This window comes from Littorina saxatilis, linkage group LG8, assembly GCF_037325665.1.
Source record: "Littorina saxatilis isolate snail1 linkage group LG8, US_GU_Lsax_2.0, whole genome shotgun sequence".
In the NCBI taxonomy this organism is placed as follows: Eukaryota; Metazoa; Mollusca; class Gastropoda; order Littorinimorpha; family Littorinidae; genus Littorina; species Littorina saxatilis.
The window spans coordinates 44638676-44662185 of record NC_090252.1 but is presented as its reverse complement, the minus strand read 5'-3'; the positions used below and the strand labels follow the sequence as shown (position 1 = coordinate 44662185).

At 41.4% G+C, this 23510-nt stretch overlaps 1 protein-coding gene across 1 annotated transcript; it reads left to right on the top strand.

Moving 5' to 3' along the window:
- The first annotated feature begins 8772 nt into the window (after positions 1-8772).
- LOC138973628 (sex peptide receptor-like) lies at positions 8773-21719 on the top strand. The gene is made up of 2 exons (XM_070346360.1): positions 8773-9925; positions 20720-21719. Exons 1-2 carry the CDS (start codon positions 9035-9037, stop codon positions 21068-21070), a joined length of 1242 nt encoding a protein of 413 aa, XP_070202461.1. The 5' UTR covers positions 8773-9034; the 3' UTR covers positions 21071-21719.
- The last annotated feature ends 1791 nt before the right edge of the window (positions 21720-23510 follow it).

The window sequence follows — 23510 nt, the reverse complement described above, 5'->3', positions numbered from 1 at the left end:
TCTCTCTCTCTCTCTCTCTTTCGCCCCCTTTCTCTCTCTATCTCTCTCTCTCTCTCTCCCTCTCTCTCTATTATTACACTAAACTTAAAAGAACAGCTTTTTTTGTAATCTTCTGTATTTTATTTTATTTTCAGGGAGACGTTTTCCATGTGACAGGCTTGTGGCTCACTATAAAACACATCTGCGGATTATAGCTGCACAGTGAAGATGAAACAACTATGTATGAATTAGTATGTTTTGAGTGTTTTCACTGCTTCAGACTGTACTAATGTTCCTGTGGAGGTTTGCTGACATAATAAGCAGGCATCTCTTTACAATAATGTATTGATGGTCAAAACCATTACTGATTTTTTTTTCACTTTGATTTCAAATGCCAAATTCCGATATTCCACAAAACAGAAACACTCTTGCTTCCCTTTGACTGTGGAAAGTCGTGCAGTTTTCCTGACGAGTTGTTTGTTCACAATGAAATGAAACGCTCACCAATTCTTCGCTGACAAGTTTTTTTACGAAGAGTTCATTCGACATTGAGCTGTAGTTTCTGCACGTGTGAAAACTGTGAACAAAGAGTGTGAGAACAGTAGAACAGAGAATTCGACGAAAAGCGAGTTTTCTCTTCTCAAGTGGCTCTATATCACCTGAATTCTCCTCCATCGCCGGCTGCTGTTAAACATTTTCCTGAAAACTTCCTGAAACAAGCCGCACGCGATGAAACCAGGAAACGCTTATTCATGAACAAGAGAGGAGTTAAACCTGCATCTGTGGCGGTGAATCGAAAACAGACGAACTAAAAGATTTCCCCTGAGAAATTTCAGTGAATTTTAACGGCAGAAAAAAAATCTGGTCCAAAGAAACAAAGAAGTTCTCTCGGGAAAACAGTCTCCTCTGAACGAGTAATTTCTTGTTGGAGGTGTAACGAGTAAGAACACTTTTTTTTTAGACAGAACGAGTGTACAGGTTCAGTAACAAATGTGAGCGTCTGCGAGAACAGGGAAATCTCTGTGTCATTATGTTCTGCTGGTCGTCTTGCGGATAGAATAAAAAAAGAAACACGTTGACAATTTGTTCCCCAACAATGAAACCATCTTGAGGTTGCACGTGCTAAACATGGCAACCAACGAAACACGGAGATAACAGAGAAAATAAACTTCTCTTTTGTAAGAAGAAAATCAAGTATAATTTTATGCAGTTTGTTTGCACAGAAGACGGCTTCTACGGATAGCTGTTTTTGTTGTATTAAGTAGGAACAGAATATTGATATATTTTCTTGTTCGATGACTTAACATCATCAACAATTTGACAAAACAATCAACAATTTTACTCTACTGCAAAGAAGTAACTAATTCTTAAAAGAATTGTTACCACAAGACCCAGTGCAATAAAAACAAGAACGAAAGAAAAGTAATGTGAAAACTTATTCGTCATAATGAAGAAACGAAAAGATCCCTCGTCGTTTTACAGAAACGTTTTGGCCGTTGCGACGGCCATTTTGAACCATCGACACAGCCTGTGACTGAATTTCTGTTCCGGAAAGTCATGCATTCTCGGGAAACATTACAGGTCTACTTTTCTAATACGTCATGGTTGCAAAAAGGATAAGGGCTCTGTCAGCGCGAACCAGCGGACTTGGAAGATATTTTTAACATAGAACTAAGTCAACAGCATTTTCCTAATTTAGAATTGCCGCGTAGAAGTGGATCAACAATCACGATACACATAGTTAGTGTGTCGTGAACGTTGGTTTTGTCTCTGACTTAAAAATAAAAAAACAATGGTGGGCTTTTGTCACCTAAAACGTCGAGCTACCAGAAAGTAGGAAACTCCAAAAGCTGATTGCTGCGTTTTGAAAAAGGAGTGACGTCTACTTAGCCAAACGTGTCCACACACACACTGCACAGCAATAATGTGTCACTTGTGACTTCGAGTTACCAGAAAGTATCGAAACACAAAAAAGCTGGTTCCTGCGTTTTGAAAAAGGTGTGGTGTCTATTTACCCCAAAGTGTCAAAATAAAATAAAAACTCATTACTTTGAGGCGAAAAGGTGAAAGGTGTGACATCGAGTTACCAGAAAGTATCGAAACACACAAAGTGATTACTCTGGTGTCACGCTTTGTGTTATTTCCGGCGCGGGTAATGATAAACTTTAAGCCTATCTGGAAGTAGTTATTTTGGAGGGAAATGTTCCCAGTGTTAAAAACATGACAGTCGAGGATTAAATCAGCATAACTTCAGATTTGTGAAATATCGTGTGCGTGACTGCTGAGTGTATTTTCAGGATCTTCGACACTGATGACACCGTGTATATTGTTGTGGAACATTTAGCTTGCAGTTCCACACTGCTGTGAAAAGACGGTGACTAAAACAGAATAAATACGTCACCCTGAACGAAAGCATCCTGCTTTTAAACACAATCATAATTCAAAAATTCTGCTTTCATTATTTACCTGGCGATTTAACTCTTAAAACGCTGAAAACAAATTAGAACTTCCAGAAACGAATCCGAAGCAGATACATGGCCAAAGCTCCACAATCAGTAACAGCAGTTGGAAATAAATTATAACCTCTCTTGGGGTTTTGTATTCTAACAGTACACAAACAAGTAGACAGAGAAGCTGTTGGTTTATGTGAAGTTCTACATCCCCGAGGAAGAACGTAAACTGAGGATGTCGGATTAAAAAGTAAAATCCTGGAAAACCTCAAATTACCGTTCTCAAGGAGGAAAAGACTGTGTGGAGATTTCTGCTGGGAGAGCTTTTGGGTGCTAAATCGTCGTTTTACAATCTTCTGTGAGGATTATGTAAAGACTGGGCAATTTTTCAGAAAGGTAAGTCAGTTCCTGATTTATTCGTGTGGGTGGGGGGGTTGTTTGGGTAGGTGTGTGTGTGTGTGTGTGTGTGTGTGTGTGTGTGTGTGTGTGTGTGTGTGTGTGTGTGTGTGTGTGTGTGTGTGTGTGTGTGTGATAGACTAAATATTTTGACATCGCTTAGCGCGACTTGTTTTTGTTTTATTAGTTTTAGCGTTAGTATTAGTAGTATTGCTTGGGTATTGTTTTGGTTAAATCTATTTAACTTTTTTGTGTCTATCTTATTTTGTTTGTTTAATTATTTATTTTCATTTTTAATCTTTTTATGTATTTATTTGTTTATGTATTTATTTTTTTTATGTATTTATTTATTTATTTATCGTTTTCTGTGTGCGTGTTTCTTTGTTTGTGTTATTTTCACTTTTTTAGTACGTTTTGTGCGCATGTGGGTTTGTGTGTGCGTGCGTGCGAGCGTGCGTGTGTGCATGAGTGTTTCGAAACAAGAGCTACACGATTCTTACCGTCAATGCACTTTGTATTCATTTTCTCAAAGCGCAATATCTCCCTGGAAGTTAAATGTTCCCCCATGTCAAACCACTCGTGCAAACTAGGTTTTCGCTGCACAATAAACCCTGCTTAACTTTTCAAGTACAGTAGTGCTCAGTTTTGCTGAAACCTACAATCATGTGTGAAAAGATTAATTGTCACGACAAAGCTGTACAAACCCGAGTATAATACTGTGATGCAGTGATTTATGGTTTTATGGAACATTGAAGTAGAGTCCTGCAAGCTGTGACCAAGGTGTGATCTTACAAAGGTGACACAGCGACTGTACGATACACACCCGTATTCAGGGAGGTTTTTTTTTTTTCTTTTTTTTTTGGGGGGGGGGGGGGGTTATTCTTGTTTTTACATTCGGTCAAGTTTTGACTAAATGTTTTAACATAGAGGGAAAATCGAGACGAGGGTCGTGGTGTGTGTTTGTGTGTGTCTATGCGTGTGTGTGTGTGTAGAGCGATTCAGAGTAAACTACTGGACCGATCTTTATGAAATTTGACATGAGAGTTCCTGGGTATGATATCCCCAGACTTTTTTTCAGTTTTTCGATAAATGTCTTTTATGACGTCATATCCGGCTTTTTGTAAAAGTTGAGGCGGCACTGTCACACCCTCAATTTTGAATCAAATTGATTGAAATTTTGGCCAAGCAATCTTCGACGAAGTCCGGACTTCGGTATTGCATTTCAGCATGGAGGCTTACAAATTAATTAATGACTTTGGTCATTAAAATCTGAAAATTGTAATTAAAATTATTTTTTTTATAAAACGATCCAAAATTACTTTTATTTTATTCTTCATCATGTTTTGATTCCAAAAACATATAAATATGTTATATTCGGATTAAAAACAACCTCTGAAAATTAAAAATATAACAATTATGATTAAAATTAAATTTCCGAAATAGTTTTAAAAACTATTTCATCTTATTCCTTGTCGGTTCCTGATTCCAAAAACATATAGATATGATATGTTTGGATAAAAACACGGTAAGAAAGTTAAAACGAAGAGAGGTACAATAAAGCGTGCTCGTCACTTTCACTGCCTTTTGCACTAGCGGCGGACTACGTTCAGTTTCCTTCTGTGAGTTCAACAGCTTGACTAAATGTGGTAATTTCGCCTTTCGCGACTTGTTTATTTTTTACATTTAGTCAAGTTTTGACTAAATGTTTTAACGTAGAGGGGGAATCGAGACGAGGGTTGTGGTGTATGTGTGTGTGTGTGTGTGTGTCTGTGTGTGTGTGTGTGTGTGTGTGTGTGTGTGTATGTGTTTGTGTATGTGTGTGTGTCTGTTTGTCTGTCTGTCTGTGTGTGTGTGTGTGTAGAGCGATTCAGACCAAACTACTGGACCGATCTTTATGAAATTTGACATGATAGTTCCTGGGAATGATATCCCCGGATTTTTTTTTTTCGATAAATACCTTTGATGACGTCATATCCGGCTTTTTGTAAAAGTTGAGGCGGCACTGTCACACCCTCATTTTTCAATCAAATTGATTGAAATTTTGGCCCAGCAATCTTCGACAAAGGCCGGACTTCGGTATTGCATTTCAGCTTGGTGGCTTAAAAATTAATTAATGACTTTGGTCATTAAAAATCTGAAAATTGTAAAAAAAAAAAAATTTTTTTTAAACGATCCAAATTTACGTTTATCTTATTCTTCATCATTTTCTGATTCCAAAAAAATATAAATATGTTATATTCGGATTAAAAACAAGCTCTGAAAATTAAAAATATAAAAATTATTATTAAAATAAAATTTCCGAAATCGATTTAAAAACAATTTCATCTTATTCCTTGTGGGTTCGTGATTCCAAAAACATATAGATGTGATATGTTTGGATTAAAAACACACTCAGAAAGTTAAAAAGAATAGAGATAAAGAAAAGCGTGCTATCCTTCTCAGCGCAACTACTACCCCGCTCTTCTTGTCAATTTCACTGCCTGTGCATCGAGCGGTGGACTGACGATGCTACGCTCTTGCTGTAAAAATGCAGTGAGTTCAGTTTCATTCTGTTAGTTCGACAGCTTGACTAAATGTTGTAATTTTGCCTTACGCGACTTGTTTTATTTTGTCATGTTCTTTTCATGATTGTTTGTCTTTTTCTTCTTTTGATTTTTCTTTGTTTTTGTTTTTGCATGTGACCGCTGATAGTTTTGAAGTAGGCTATTAACAGTCAGAAAATTGGAGTGTTGCGGATGGTTCCAATTTTTTTATTTTTTGGGGGGGTCTCTTTTTTTTCCCGTTGATGTTCTTTATAAGTTATCTTTTTTTTTCTTTTTTTACATTTAGTCAAGTTTTGACTAAATGTTTTAACATAGAGGGGGGAATCGAGACGAGGGTCGTGGTGTATGTGTGTGTCTGTCTGTCTGTCTGTGTGTGTGTGTGTAGAGCGATTCAGACTAAACTACTGGACCGATCTTTATGAAATTTGACATGAGAGTTCCTGGGTATGATATCCTCAGACATTTTTTTCATTTTTTTGATAAATGTCTTTGATGACGTCATATCCGGCTTTTCGTGAAAGTTGAGGCGGCACTGTCACGCTCTCATTTTTCAACCAAATTGGTTTAAATTTTGGTCAAGTAATCTCCGACGAAGCCCGGACTTCGGTATTGCATTTCAGCTTGGTGGCTTAAAAATTAATTAATGACTTTGGTCATTAAAAATCGGAAAATTGTAAAAAAAAAAAATTTTTTATAAAACGATCCAAATTTACGTTTATCTTATTTTCCATCATTTGCTGATTCCAAAAACATATAAATATGTTATATTCGGATTAAAAACAAGCTCTGAAAATTAAATATATAAAAATTATTATCAAAATTAAATTGTCGAAATCAATTTAAAAACACTTTCATCTTATTCCTTGTCGGTTCCTGATTCCAAAAACATATAGATATGATATGTTTGGATTAAAAACACGCTCAGAAAGTTAAAACAAAGAGAGGTACAGAAAAGCGTGCTATCCTTCTTAGCGCAACTACTACCCCGCTCTTCTTGTCAATTTCACTGCCTTTGCCATGAGCGGTGGCCTGACGATGCTACGAGTAAAATGGCATTGCGTTCAGTTTCATTCTGTGAGTTCGACAGCTACTTGACTAAATATTGTATTTTCGCCTTACGCGACTTGTTACATTTAGTCAAGTTTTGACTAAATGTTTTAACATCGAGGGGGAATCGAAACGAGGGTCGTGGTGTATGTGCGTGTGTGTGTCTGTGTGTGTGTGTAGAGCGATTCAGACTAAACTACTGGACCGATCTTTATGAAATTTGATATGAGAGTTTCTGGGTATGAAATCCCCGAACGTTTTTTTCATTTTTTTGATAAATGTCTTTGATGACGTCATATCCGGCTTTTCTAGGGTCGGTCGGGTTACCGTAAACAGACCTTTTTTTTTTTTGGCCTTAGTATCTTTTGATCTATCGATTATAGCATAAACAAAATCTCATTTTGTAACAACATTTCAATATAATGCCCCTTTTTCCCGTGCCTCCTCACATACACATGAACGCAGTGGCGCGGTGGTAAGACGTCGGCCTCCTAATCGGGAGGTCGTGAGTTCGAATCCCGGTCGCTGCCGCCTGGTGGGTTAAGAGTGGAGATTTTTCCGATCTCCCAGGTCAACTTATGTGCAGACCTGCAAGTGACTTAACCCCCTTCGTGTGTACGCGCAAGCACAAGACCAAGTGCGCACGGAAAAGATCCTGTAATCCATGTCAGAGTTCGGTGGGTTATGGAAACAAGAAAATACCCAGCATGCCTACTCAACGAAAGCGGAGTGAAGCTGACTATGCTCTCAGAGTATAGTGTGGGGAACCCAAATGGGCAAACGAGCTCACACGTAACCAGACAATTCTGGAACGCTGAAGAAGAAGAAGAACGCAATAAGTTGATAAACAAAGGGACGTAGCGCTCAAAATGCATACGACTTGTCAGGCCTGAAAGTGGCGAGTATTTTACTCGCCATGGCGAGTAGAAACATGTAAATGGCGAGTAGAAATGTAAACCTACTCGCCAAATGCGAGTAAAGTTGCTGAAACAAATGGTTGCTTCGGCGAGTAAGAAAAAAACAAAACAATTTCCTTTCTGGCTAGTACATTATGAGAAGTACTAGCCAAAGGTCAGTGCCCCATTTCGTGGACTTTCAGCGCTGCATGTGCAACAAGAGTAGTTAAGGGAGAGGTATATAATATATAATAATTCTCTTTATTTATATAGCGCCTTATCCGAAGTTCAAAGCGCTTTTATGCCGTGTGAGATGGAATTTTTTACACAATATATCACGCATTCACATCGACCAGCAAACCTCAAGCCTGTTAGGCGAATGTTCACCTTTCGCGGCCTTTATTCCAAGTCACACGGGTATTTGATGGACATTTTTATCTATACCTATACAATTTTGCCAGGAAAGACCCTTTTGTCAATCGTGGGATCTTTAACGTGCACACCCCAATATAGTGTACACGAAGGGACCTCGGTTTTTCGTCTCATCCGAAAGACTAGCACTTGAACCCACCATCTAGGTTAGGAAAGGGGGAAGAAAATAGCGGCCCGACCCAGGGCCGAACACGCAACCTCTCGATTCCGAGCGCAAGTGCGTTACCACTCGGCCACCCAGTATGCGTAACCAATCTCCTGGCACCTGAGAGATTAACGGGCATTAACATAACAGCAATGGTATAAAATTACTTTTAACGCCAAGCTGTTGTCAAAGCCATTTCGGAGCGATTCATGTGTCACTGACACGCGTGCACGACATTCGACAAACAACGCTTTATCAGGACAGAACTGCATGTTGATCATGTACTGGATGACTGCTTTACTGATTATGACGCACACATGGTGCAGTATCGTCTATCTTTAAGTGTGTGTGTGTGTGTGTGTGTGTGTGTGTGTGTGTGTGTGTGTGTGTGTATGTGAGTGTGTGTGTGTGTGTGTGTGTGTGTGTGGTGTGCGTGTGTGTGTGTGTGTGTGTGCATGCGAGTGTGTGTGAGTGTGTATGTGTGTGAGTGTGTATGTGTGTGTGTGCGTGAGTGCGTGCATGCGAGTGTCTGTGAGTGTGTGTGTGCGCGCGTGCGTGAGTGAGTGCCGGCGGGCCTTATGCAATAATGATATATGTAATAATGTAATCCCTGAAGCAGCTTTGGGCTAATTGATTTTTTTTTCTCATCAAGCAGTGTGACGTTCATCCTATTATTTGTTGTATTACTAGAGGTACAGCATAACTTAGGCATAAAGGACATCATTAATTTTTGTCATTTCACCACCGTCACTCAGGACTAGAATTTTCCATCACAATCAGTCCATTCGCAGAACATGCGAGTCACACTTCATCACTTTTCCTCTTTGTCCTCATATCACAAAATATGGTTTTGTTCTTTGCAGCAGTCTTTCCCAGCCAAAAGCCTGATTTCGTCGTTCGACGCAACGTTAGCACCTTCATCTTTTGCTGACACCATCGGTCGACGAAACCAGTGTATCTTCGTGACGACTTCTTCTCAGAGATAACGGTGACGTAATAGTCGTCAGTCGTCATTGACCTCATCGCCGAAACGCTGTGACGTTATCATCCGTCAACACCTGCACTGTCGTTGTGACGTCATCGTCGGACCCCCCGCTGTGACGTCATCGTTGGGTACTGCCCCTGACGTAAGGCATCACCGTCATCATGGCGGACGGGCCGCTGTCGATGTGTTCCCCGGACTTCGCCGCCATCAACGACAACGTGTCCTTCGCGGGCAACTTCAGCAACTCCTCTATGGGGGCGGAGGGGGACGCAATGGGGATGGGGTGCGAGCCCAACTACCCTGGCCCCTTCCCGTTAATCCTCAACGCCTCGCACCCGGCGCGCTACGCCATCCCGGTCAACGGCTACCTGTCCCCCATCCTGGTCTTCCTGACCATCATCAACAACTCGCTGGTGTGCGTGGTGCTGCTCAAGCGACACATGCGGAGCCCCACCAACTGCCTGCTGGTCGCCATGGCCATCTCAGACATGTTCACCGGCGTCTTCCCCGTGCCCATCTTCATCCACTTCTTCGGCACGGACCGCTTCTGGGAGTACATCCCCTTCGAGTGGTGCCTGGCCAACAAGTACCTGGGCGAGGTGATCCCCACGGTGTTCCACACGGCCTCTATCTGGCTAACCATGGCCCTGGCCATACAGCGCTACATCTACGTCTGTCACTCCTTCAAGGCGCGCACGTGGTGCACGATAGAGAACGTCATCCGCGGCACGGTGCTCATCTACGTCCTGGCCTTCCTCAGCCAGCTGTGCCGCTTCCTCGAGGACTACCCCGTCGCCGTGGAGATGGAGTCGGCGGTGCACCCCAACCAGACGGTGGTGGGGTGCGTGATGAGGTTTCACAGCTGGGCGCAGAGCAGCATGAAACTGTACTACAGCATCTACTACTGGTTCCGGGTCATCTTCATCCACCTGGTGCCCTGTATCTCGCTCGTCGTGATGAACGCGCTGCTGATCTACGCCATGCGGGTGGCCCAGAAACGGCGCATGCTGCTCCTGAGGCAGAACAAGAAGAGCGAGTCCAAGAAATTGAAGGTGAGGAATGAGAGTGAGAGTTGGAGAGAGAGAGAGGGGGAGAGAGAGAGAGGGATGGAGAGTGAGGGGGAGAGAGAGAGAGGGATGGAGAGTGAGAGTTGGAGAGAGAGAGAGTGATGGAGAGAGAGGGGGAGAGAGAGAGGGATGGAGAGTGAGGGGGAGAGAGAGAGTGATGGAGGGAGAGAGAGAGGGATGGAGAGAGAGGGGGAGAGAGAGAGTGAGAGAGAGAGTTGGAGTGAGAGGGGATAGATAGAGAGGGAGGGAGGGAAAGAGAGAGAGAGAGAAACAGAGACAGAGAGACTGACAGAAACGACGCATGCTGCTCTTGCGGCAAAACAAGAGCGAGTCAAAGAAATTGAAGGTGAGGAATGAGAGTGAGAGTTGGAGAGAGAGAGAGAGGGAGAGAGAGAGAGAGGGGGATGGAGAGAGACGGGGAGAGAGAGAGAGTGAGAGAGAGTTGGAAAGAGAGAGGGATAGAGAGAGAGAGGGGGAGGGAAAGAGAGAGAGAGACAGAGACAGAGAGACTGAAAAAAACGACGCATGCTTCTCCTGCGGCAAAACAATATGAGCGAGTCTAAGAAATAGAAGGTGAGGAATGAGAGTGATAGAGAGAGATAGAGAGAGAGTGAAATAGAAAGAGCGAGAGAGAGAGAGCGAAAGAGAGAGAGACTAAATGACTGATCTTTATTACATAAGAATAGAGGATGAAGGTGAGAAATGAGAAAGAGAGAGAGAGAGAGAGAGAGAGAGAGAGAGAGAGAGAGAGAGAGAGAGAGAGCGACAGAGAAATACGATTACGAATACGATGGTTTCTTTGTGTTAGACATAAGCCTCTCACAAGGATGATGGGGCAATAAGGTAATTAATAAGATAATATCAAGCAGAGAGCGTGAGTGAGAGAGAGAGAGAAAAGGAGAGAGAGGGAGAGAGAAAGAGAGAGAGAGACTGACTGATATTTAATAAATAAGGATAGAGGTTTTACGCACAGCCTAGTCTTAAAACCTGTCCTGATAAATATATGTATTTTAGCATATCAAACAGATACACGAACAGAGAGAGAAAAAGAAGCAAATAAATTAACAAACAAACAAACCAGCAAAGAAACAAACAAAATAATACACTAACAAACAAGAAGCTGTATAATATCAAAAATGAATGTAACATTATGCGTATACAGAACAGGCAATGCAGTAAATATTCACTTCTCCAAACAGCCACCCCATCTTAAAGGGCAAGAAAGTTACACGTACAAGCTTTCAAAAAAAAAGAAAAAGTGACAGAAATAAAGATATCAAATTGAATAGATTACATTTAAATTCTGTTTGAATCTATATAAAATTGAAGGTGAGGAATGAGAGTTGGAGAGAGAGAGCTAGGATAGAGAGAGAGGGGGGGAGAGAGAGGGGGAAGGAGAGAGAGAGAGAGAGAGAGAGAGAGAGAGAGAGAGAGAGAGAGAGAGAGAGAGAGAGAGAGAGAGAGAGAGAGGGAGATTTTGTTTTTCTCTGTTCGTGTATCTGTTTGATTTTATATCTTGATATCATATCATTTTACCATCCCGAAGAAGGCAGTAACGTGCCGAAATATTGATTATAGATATAAACGTACCTAACCTGGTTACTGGTGCGTTTTCTTTTTATTTAGAAATAAAGATAATACAAATTGTGAACGGTTATGATGCATTTATGCTTTAATATCAGGGGTTCTTTGGAGGACCAAAGAGTCGGGCATTTACTTTTTGCGGCGTGAACAAGGTGGTTGCACAACTGTTGTTTGAAAGTTGTTGGTGTGCTAAGCCCTTTAAGAGTGTGCTAAGCCCTTTAAGAGTGTGCTAAGCCCTTTAAGAGTGTGCTAAGCCCTTTAAGAGTGTGCGGGAGTCAATTCCAGACAAAGGATCCTGAAAATGCTAGACTAGTTTTGACTGTGGGTTGGGTGGTGAAAAGATGGAGTTTGTGTGTTTGTGTTTCTTTTTTTCGATAAATACTTTTGATGACGTCATATCCGGCTTTTTGTAAAAGTTGAGGCGGCACTGTCACACTCTCATTTTTCAATAAAATTGATTGAAATTTTGGCCAAGCAATCTTCGACGAAGCCCGGACTTTGGTATTGCATTTCAGCTTGGAGGCTTAAAAATGAATTAATAACTTTGGTCATTAAAAATCTGAAAATTGTAATTAAATTTTTTTTTATAAAACGATCCAAAATTACGTTTATCGTATTTGTCATCATTTTCTGATTCCAAAAACATATACATATGTTATATTTGGATTAAAAACAAGCTCTGAAAATTTAAAATATGAAAATTATGATTAAAATTAATTTTCCGAAATCGATTTAAAAACAATGTTATCTTATTCCTTGTCGGTCCCTGATTCCAAAAACATATAGATATGATATGTTTGGATTAAAAACAAACTCAGTAAACTAAAAAGAATAGACATACAGAAAAGCGTGTTATCCTGCTCAGCGCGACCACTACCGCACAATTCTGCATGGCTTGTCGATTTCACTGCCTTTGCCACGAGCGGTGGACTGACGAAACTACGAGTATGCGGTCTTGGTGAAAAAAGTAGTGCGTTCAGTTTCATTCTGTGAGTTCGACAGCTTGACTAAATGTTGTTATTTCGCCTTACGCGACTTGTTTCCTTCATGATCTCGGCCAATGCTGTGAAATTCAGGTCGATTCCTCCCAGTGGAAAGCTAGCAGCAACAAAGTCGCGCTATTCATGCGTGTGTGTTCAGATGTAATTCCACACCTGCACTTATCGCAGAACGACCGAGGTCTCTTTCGTGGCTCTGTGTCATGACATCTGAAGTAGGAGAACGATTGGACATTAGATAAAAACAGAAATAGAATTAGAATAAAGAAAAACTGGCTGTGGACAAAACCAGAGAGAAAAACAACAACACTATACCCCCCGTAGTTTAGTGAATCAATGCCGGTGTAACACGAGAAAATTACTCCCACGAGATTTTTACTCCGGAGTAAACATTTCGTACGAAAAAGTTACTCCCTTTACGAAAAAAGCACTCCCCCATTGCTCGAGAAAATTACTCCCCAAGACAGGTGAGTTCCGAGTAAAAATTTCGTACAAAAATGTTACTCCCCTGACGAATAAATAACGAATAAATTACTTCACCCCAACACGAGCAATTTAACTTCCCATGCCAGGTGTACGACATTTTTACTCCCTTGTCCCCTGTTAGTCTTGGTGGTGGAGGGGGTGGAAGGAGGGTAGCGCGACATTCGTTTGCGCGAGATCACTTATTGGCATTATCCCTTCGCCCGCATCCCATTTTTGCGTACGAGATTTTTACTGGAAGTAAAAAAAATGGGGAGTAAACATTTCGTGGAGGGAGTAATTTTTTCGTGCCTTGGGGAGTTCTTTTCTCGTACGAAAAGTGTACTCGGAGTAAGAATTTCGTACGAAATATTTACTCCGGAGTAAATTTTTCGTGGAGTAAAAATGTCGTGTTACACCGGTGTTAAAGGCACAGTTCTTCCCGTGCAAACTGCTCAGATCACAAGCGGAAATCTGGCTATGCTTTTACACGGGATAAGGTCACCCCTCCACTTGCACATACACCAAGATTCAACATCCTGACTGCTGAATTCCTATGCAAAGTTGGACTTTTTATGAATTATTTTCTCAGATTGACTCTCGTGATTTAGACGAAATGTATTCATAAAAACAATTCCCGAACTACACAGAAAGCACCCTGGATGTTGATAAAATGTGACCCTCCACCACGAAATGAGTCGCATGTCATCTCGTGCGGTTCTGCGCTAGGCTTAATAAAAGTCCAGGGAGTGTCTGGTAACAGTGTGAGGACAACCTAAGTCACAGGCTTATAACTCAAACAGTTTTCGCTCTTTTCTAAAACGGTTTTCACCACTGGATAGAGCATTAAAAACTCTGTAGAAAAATGTAAAAATATGAAAATCATGCAAAGGTGACATGCGACTCATTCCGTCGTGGAGGGTCAATTATGTGGTATGAGACTAGGTGGAGGGATGTGCTTATCTCATGTGAAAGCCTGGCCAGTTCCGAGTTGGTGGGTCGAATCGTTTACACCCCAGCCACACACATAGACGCCGCTTATACTCCGTTGTAAAATTGTCCGAGAGTGTGGCCAATCGTGAGTCAAACGTGGGGTGATCTCCATGAGCGTGGTTTGATCGGGGCGGGGTCGGGAAGCTGCACGCTCTCCCCACGCTTGCACAAAAGCCGGGTCGTGGCCTACAGAAAGCGTGGCAAAGTCTTATTAAGAACGTAGCAGGAACGCCATTATCGTACAAGCAGCGTGGTGGCATCGTGGTGAGATCTCTGTGGTCGTGATTAGGCCCAAAAAAATAGGTCTGTTTACGGTAAAATAGGCCAAAAAAATAGGGTCGGTAGGTCGGGAATGGGTTTTTTTTCTCCAAAAAACCATATTTTTACGTTATTTTTTTTTATTTTTTTTTTTTCCCCAAATGCCCAAAAAAAGTCTAGGGTCGCGCGAAAAAAATAGGGTCGGTCGGGTTACCGTATTGGCCTTAAACCACCATCTCATCTGTTCATCTTCGAAGGTGGGGTATAATCGCCGTCAAAATCCAGCACATGGCAAATAACAACAAGTCGCGTAAGGCGAAAATACAATATTTAGTCAAGTAGCTGTCGAACTCACAGAATGAAACTGAACGCAACGCAACGCAGCAAGACCGTATACTCGTAGCATCGTCACTCCACCGCCCGTGGCAAAGGCAGTGCCCGTGGAATTGACAAGAAGAGCGGGGTAGTAGTTGCGCTGAGAAGGATAGCACGCTTTTCTGTACCTCTCTTCGTTTTGACTTTCTGAGCGTGTTTTTAATCCAAACATATCATATCTATATGTTTTTGGAATCAGGAACCGACAAGGAATAAGATGAAAGAGTTTTTAAAACGATTTTTGAAATTTAATTTTGATCATAATTTTTATATTTTTTAATTTTCAGAGCTTGTTTTTAATCCAAATATAACATATGTATATGTTTTTGGAATCAGAAAATGACGAAGAATAAGATGAAATTGTTTTTTGATCGTTTAATAACAAAATAATTTTAATTACAAGTTTCCGATTTTTAATGACCAAACACACTCATTAGTTTTTAAGCCACCAAGCTGAAATGCAATACCAAACCCCGGGCTTTGTCGAAGATTGCTTTGATAAAATTTCAATCAATTTGATTGAAAAATGAGAGTGTGACAGTGCCGCCTCAACTTTTACAAAAAGCCGGATATGACGTCATCAAAGGTATTTATCGAAAAAATGAAAAAAAGGTCCGGGGATATCATACCCAGGAACTCTCATGTCAAATTTCATAAAGATCGGCCCAGTAGTTTAGTCTGAATCGCTCTACACACACACACAGACAGGCAGACAAATCGACACACAGACAGACAGGCAGACAGACAGGCAGACAGACAGACAGACAGACACACATACACCACAACCCTCGTCAAAATTTGACTAAATATAAAAACTAGTTCAAGACTGTACTGCGCCACGACCCGGCTACGCTTGTTTTGTGCAGTTCAAAAAAAGCGTTTGGAGAGCGTGAAGTTTCCCGATCTAGCAGATCCCACCCCGACCAAACCACGCTCATGGAGATCCCTCCCACATTTGGCCCACGATTGGCCACGCTCTGGATTTTGACGGCAATATGCCCCGATTTGATAAGTTTTTCAGACCGGCGTGGTCGTGGTAAGGACGTAGCGCTGTGTGACGGGGCCCCTACACGGATAGGACTGTGCCTTTGAAAAGAACTGAGTTGTGTTTTTTTCCCTCTCAGCAAAGAGCTATCAACATCTTTTCTTCTCCTTCAAATTTATCTTCAGAATGGCTACTCGAATAATCGCCCGTCTTGTTGAAGTCAATTGTTATTTCACTCCAAAAACAAATGAACGAGATCTTGTATCCGGTAGGGGCGGGCTGTTTCTGAGACCATCATGCGCTAAGTGATGGGGGAAATGGTCTGTGGAAAACATTGCTTTTGAAGAAAAGAAAGATTAAGAAGAAGAAGAAGACGTTAATGGGGCGTGCAACCTACTTATGTCACTCCAGATATAATTAATAAATTGATATTTTGAGAGAAAGAAGTGTTCATCGTAGTTTTTTAAGCATCGTTAACAGTTGCTTTCGTTAGTTTGTTTGTTATTTTGTTCGTTTATTTCTTTGTTTGTTCTTTTGTTCGTTCATTTGTTTTCTCTTTCGTTCTTTAGATTTGTTGTTTGTTTGATTGTGTTTTTTGCGGGTTTTTTGTTTGTTTTGGGGAGCGGGGGGGGAGGTGTTTGTTCGTTTGCTCCCAACAGCCTTCAGCGGACTCAAATCATGCACGAGCAATAGCCGGCTGTGATTTTTTGACATGTGACGGTCACAGCTGACATTTCGTTTTGGTCAAACACTGATTTTGACACTGACAAGAAACCAGATAGCATTGATTTAGCATGGTGTGTGACTGTACATGTGACTATATGTCGTGTTTTGATTTTGTATGAAACGAGACAATAGAAATCCCTCCCTCCCAGTTCATTGGAAAAAAACATCCCTTTGTATATATATACAAATATATTTTTGGACATATATGTCCAAGTGGAAGGATGCTTTTATCTATAATAATAATGATAATGGTAATAATAATAATGATAATAATAATAATAATTGTCAGTAAGTACTGGTGTCACATGACTGATGTGAACCAGTTGATTGGCTAATGGCGATGCGCTTAAATCTGCCAAGAGTGCGCTAACTTTTCCACAGAGCGTATTCTTATGCCCTTTGCCAAGGCGAGACTGTACTCTCATCCTCAGAATTAATTAATGACATGTAGCTTATATTCTCCACTTTACCAAAAAATAACCATAAATTTCCTGTCATATGCCCTGTTAGTGGCATGTAGCTTATTAACCACATTACCAAATGATGAGTTAGTATAAAATTCCCAGCGGCAAACACAAAACACAAGTGTTATTCCGATAACGTACCAGCTAGACCAGCATTTGGAAGTCGACTCTGTTATTGTAGACTACACTGAAATACGACTGCATCAGTTCAGTAAATGAATGGTTTCCGAATTATTATTTCAAGGCAACAACAATCGGAATCGAAAACGTGTAGGGTTAAGAACGTTCTTACCATGTATAAAACTTATTACCAGCCTGCCTTATGCGTGCAGACGAGCAATTTTTGTTTTTAAAATGAGACTGCAGTGCAGCAGACGACATAAACCCCGCAGCAAATTAACATGTTGGGCGAATGTGAACAAACAAACGATGGGGATATAATACGTGTAGAGTTCAGAGCATTCTTACCGTTCATATATAGTACCAGACTCCCCGATGAGTGAAGATACAACACGAGAAACATACCACATTTACTTTGAAAATAAGCTAACCGTGGCCAGTCAATCTGTCGAAGCTCGATGAAGGTTTCGAATCGCAAATAACTAAGAGCACAGTCCTTTCTCCGAGTTTAAATGAGGTCTGTATGAAAGATCATCACTTTTTAGCTTAACGCTACTCCGGAATTTACCAACAGAAATTAAAACAAGAGTTTGCGTGTGACGAAAGCACGACACATTTGAGACAGCCCACACAAAAGTAGATCTGACACAAACCTGACCACACAGTTACGCCTATCCAAATGCGCGTAGCAAAATGTGCGTTTTGAATCTTCTTTTTTCTCTGGCGGTACTGACAATATGGTTATTGAAACAATCCCAGTGCACTAAGGGATTTATAGAGCAAATCTCGAAAATAATTATTGAACTCAGCGCTATGCGCTTCGTTCAATAATGAATTTTCTCGATTTGCTCTATAAATCCCTTAGTGCACTGGGATGTCTCAATAACTTAAATAATAGTAGTATTATTAATGACAGCTTATATAGCGCAAACCAGAGTAAACTATGCTCTCCGCGCTTCACATATTAACTATGAATAAAAACCATACTATTTACTTATCAAATATATAATGTAAAAGCCTGGCCAGATTTGTTTGTTTGTTTGTTGTTTGTTTGTTTGTTTGTTTGTTTGCTTAACGCCCAGCCGACCACGAAGGGCCATATCAGGGCGGTGCTGCTTTGACATTTAACGTGCGCCACACACAAGACAGAAGTCGCAGCACAGGCTTCATGTCTCACCCAGTCACATTATTCTGACACCGTACCAACCAGTCCTAGCACTAACCCCATAATGCCAGATGCCAGGCGGAGCAGCCACTAGATTGCCAATTTTAAAGTCTTATGTATGACCCGGCCGGGGTTCGAACCCACGACCTCCCGCTCACTGGGCAGACGCCTTACCACTAGGCCACCGTGTTGCGGTGCCTGGCCAGATCGGTGGTGGATTGACATAAGGAGTGTATCTTTAACGTTTGAAGGTACGGAGTTTAATCAAAATAATGGACGCAGCGCTATGACAATGTGATAGTAAGAGATATTCTCAACGGGAGAAAAAGTGATAAAGAAAGCCGGCAGGTGTTCACACCAAGAGCGAAAAAGAAAGAAAAAACAGAACAGTGCAATGAACTTTAACAATATCAGTTTTCCTGCTAATAAATTGTTTTGGAGATTTTGTGTTGGCTGCAGGGTAGGCTTTATGTAACGTTATTATAGCATCTACATGTTTAAGGGCAGAGATCGCACGAAAATTGGGTTCGAACCCCGGCCGGGTCACACCTAAGACTTTGAAATTGGCAATCTAGTGGCTGCTCCGCCTGGCGTCTGGCATTATGGGGTTAGTGCTAGGACTGGTTGGTCCGGTGTCAGAATAATGTGACTGGGTGAGACATGAAGCCTGTGCTGCAACGTCTGTCTTGTGTGTGGCGCACGTTAAATTTCAAAGCAGCACAGCCCTGATATGGCCCTTCGTGGTCGGCTGGGCGTTAAGCAAACAAACAAACAAACAAAAAATCGCACGAAAATAAAGATTTCTTTATTTGTCTTTTTCGAGGTCCTTGATAAAAGACAAACTCAGAAAAAGTGTGTTTTGTCCTCAAAAAATACTCGCATAATTTATGGTCAGAATTTACGGGTTTTGTTACTTTTCGGGTAAAACATTTTGTGAAAACATTCATCTTCCAGAACAATGAAGATGGTAAATTAAGGTTAATTTCACTTTTAACATGTCCCGCCTGGCAACAACAGAGCATTTTCTTCATATTTATTAACAGATTGTGTTTTCTGTGTAGAAATCATCGGTGGAAAATAATTTACGGAAATAAAACAAGTTTTTGTGCTTTAACAGAATTTCAAAAATCATTCTTCCGTAATTCATAGAAAGTCTCTGTTATTGCATAGAGACATCATTTCTGGCGAACAATTTTTTTTTTAAAGAGAAAGGAGATTGAACAGTTTGTCTAAAAGATGAGTATATTTCCCAATGACGGCACTGGCACTGGTTACCTAACCCACCGCGGGTAAGGGGGAGTCCCATATTGGTTGGGACGAGAAAGAATTTACCCGATGCTCCCCAGCATGTCGTAAGAGGCGACTGACGGATTCTGTTTCTCCTTTTACCTAAGTGTTTCTTGTATAGAATATAGTCAATTTTTGTAAAGATTTTGGTCAAGCAGTATGTGGGAAATGTTGGGTCCTTTGTACTGGAAACTTGCATTCTCCCAGTAAGATAATATATTGTACTACGTTGCAAGCCCCTGGAGCAATTTTTTGATTAGTGCTTTTGTGAACAAGAAACAATTGACAAGTGGCTCTATCCCATCTCCCCCCTTCCCCCGTCGCGATATAACCTTCGTGGTTGAAAACGACGTTAAACACCAAATAAAGAAAGAACTGGTTACCTAAAAGCAATTCTGAGAAAACAACGTCTAAAGTTTTCTAATTGATGTCAAATGTTAATAAATCACTTTGAAATGATCACTTTATTGCAAAGTAGATGATGATGATGATGATGATGATGATGATGATGATGATGATGATGATGATGATGATGATGATGATGATGATGATGATGATAAAATTACTTCGCACAATGATTCTGTTGTGTTCAATATACCTAACAATGCTGATAACCCAAAACAGGTTTTTAGATCAAAATGTTTGGCCACCTCTGATCTTAAATGTAAGTGACACTTGTGCATCGAACGCTGCAGGCCGTTTGTTTTATGTCATACCAAGATGTATTTGTTGCAGTTCTAATTGTTATAAAACAAACCTATCCCGGAGGAGAAGAACAAGAACAAAACGTAATTGTCTGTCTTTTCGAAACAGAAATTTGCCTTCAGGCCTTTCTCAGAATTACTTAAACGATATTGCACTGAGACATATACAGATTAAACTTTAGAAATAATATAAAATATTTACTCCTCTAAAAAAACAAATCGTGTACATCATTGTGCACTCGGATACACCCTCTCTCTCTCTCTCTCTCTCTCTCTCTCTCTCTCTCTCTCTCTCTCTCTCTCTCTCTCTCTCTCTCTCTCTCTCTCTCTCTCTCTCTCTCTCTCTCTCTCTCTCTCTCTTTTGTTTAATTTGTTACTACAAACAGGTATGCACAGTTATACTCACTCAGACAAACACACACACACAGACAGACACAAAACACACACACACATACACACACACAAACACACACACACAACCCCACTCCCCACACAACCCCACCCACACACACTCACTCACACACACACACACACACACACCCCACCCACCCCCACACACACACACACACACACACACTCACCAGCCATACTTCCGACCAAACCCCCAACATTTAACCACAATGTCACTGACATCAATTGTTGACTTGTCCCTTTTCAGGACAGCAACTGCACAACGCTGATGCTAGTGACAGTGGTGGGGCTGTTCCTGCTGGTGGAGTTCCCGCTGGGGATCCTCCTCATCATCATGATCATCTCCAACACTTTCTCCATCAACATTCTGGACGACTACACCTTCCAGACACTCTCGCTCTTCTCCAACTTCTTCATCCTCCTCAGTTACCCGCTCAACTTCTTCATCTACTGCGGCATGAGCAAGCAGTTTCGGGAAACCTTCAAGCGTCTCTTCACGGGCGCCGCCATGCCTATGGAACGGGAGTACTCGCATTACATGACTCTCCCCACCGAGAACGGGAAAACCGCCGTCACTGGCGACGAGACTGCCTTATGAAGTGGGCATGACTAGTTTGTGTTTTGGAGACTTTACAGGGATGTTACCAGGATGTATTCTGTTCGGCAAATTTTGCCGAAATGGCCGTTACAGTTTTGGCCTGTTCCAGAAGTTAACGGCGATTTTTGGCATCACCTTTGCCTCACCGCGAAAAAGGGTGGCAATCTGTCAAAATCACTCCAATGATTTCGTCGATTAAAAACATATTCAGACGTTTCGCCGACTGCCCACGCCAAAACCACATCCCTGCTTTAGCTGTTATTCAGTGGAAGCTTTGGGTGTGGAGAGAGAGGACACATCTAGTGAGAATGTCCAAATGGTGATGACCTTGGCACAGCTTTGTTTGGAGACTTCATGTGCTTTTTGTGTAAAAACACAAAGCACTTCCGTCAACGAAGTTGAGACAAGCGTCATGGAAGATGTGACTGCCTTATAAAATCGGCGTTAGTTGTGAGAGTTTCTTGTTGAATCGAAACGTTTGGTACTTTCTCTGAGAGTTGCTAGATGTTCGTTTGATTTAGAAGAGGCAAAAGAAAGTATTCACAAGACATGTCTCTACCTACAGAGAATTGTGAGAATTGTGAAACAGGGATCACAAGGGATGAGACTGCCTTATCAAGTTGGCGTTTGTGTTGTGCAAATTCGTTTCGGGGAGTTCTTGTGGATTTTTACTTGAAAGAGGTTATTTCGTTTGTGAACGACATGTGCCAGTTTGTTTTGAGCTTTTGTGTGGTTTGAGTGAAAGGTTTAAACAGAAAATTCGTCAACTGAGAATGCCAAGATGATTTTCACTGAAGATAAAACTGCCTTACGGAGTAGGCTCTAGTTGTGAAAACTCGTTCTGGAATCATGTATTGCCTTCAGTGAACAGGTAGAGTTGAGTCGCGACCTCTGTGTCTGAGAATGGCAGATCAGCGGCCACAGGAGATAAAGACTGCCTTATAAACTGGACGTTAGCTGTGCAAGTTCGCATTGGGACCCTTAATGTTTTGAACTGGACAGGAGTAGACTGAACTGTGGTTGAGTTGTTGGGACGCAACACCTGTGCGCTACAAGCCAGTCTGTTTCATTTCTGACGATTGCCTGTGTTTCAAAAGCTTCTGACTCTATCCTTCCACACACTCGTGTCTGGTGGATTTTCTGAGTTTCAGCGGCTTCTGGGTCCATCCTTCCCTCACACTCAATGAGTCTCTCGAAGAGGCAGAACAACCATGGGGAACAGTACCTCGTTGAAAAATGTAACCTTGGCTGATATTGAGTTGAAACAGAGCTCGAAACCTCTGACAGTGGAGAAAAAAACTGAGTGTAAAAAAACAGCGTATCTGTTTTAGAAAGTCAAACTGCTGTAACTCGCCACGAGGCCAAGTGTGAAATGGGTATTATTTGTGAAAGTTTTTACGAATGTATTTCGTTTTCGAGTGTGAACAGAGGATACATCCTTTGAGAAAGGGAAGATGATGTGATGTGATAGGAGGTGATGAAACAGCCTTAGGAAGATCGCGTCAGTTTGTTCCCAGACTTTGTGTGCAGTATGAGTCGAAACAGAGTATATATTATCTTCTCCAAAAGGCAAAACGGGAATGTCACAAACAGACAATTTTCACAGAGGACTGAAACTTGTGCGAGTTTTGTTTTTCGACTCTCTGTGGTTTTGAGTACAAACATGCCCGACACGTATGGTTGATCACTAAAAATGGTACGCCCACTGACACGTTCAAAGAGTAGAAGGAAACGTGTGGTATCCTCACTTCTGAAGACAAACACTACCCTGTAAAGGGGATGTTTATGGTGACGGTTCTGTCTTGTAGGTTAACATTGAGTTGAATTTGAGGGCACATTGTGAAGCTTAAAAGGCCTTCACTGCTTCAAAAAGGTGTTCGTTTCCAGACTTTTCGAGGTTTTCACCGGAAACAAAGCGTCTATCTACGATATGTCTCACTGCCCATCAAAGTGACACGAGACTGTTATGAGGTTCCGACTGCCCTATGAAGTGGGTGCTAGATAGGGCCTGTTCGTTTCCAGCCTTTCTGATGGTATTCCGCAGGAACAGAGCACTTTGTAGACAAGCCTCATTTTCCTGTGGTAGGCGCTCAGCTCACGCCGAGATCACGCTGAGATCACGTTGATGCATGGATGGTCAAGGCACAATTAGTCAAATTTGAGGCAGTTCAGAGGCCCAGAAACACTTCATGTAAGCAAGACGTGTATGTGTAGATATTGCCGTCTCTCGTATGTGTTGAAGAGACTTGGACCAAATACACGAGACATGTAGATCCTGGCAATCATGTGATGTAAAAGATAGATTTGATGACGTTACACGTACATGGTCTGAAAAATCACTTTCATGACATCTGTGGGGCACAAACAGGGAGTAAATGCAGGGTGTGATTTACAGACCTGTACGTTCATTCTGAGAATGTGTGTGTTTTGAATTGAAATA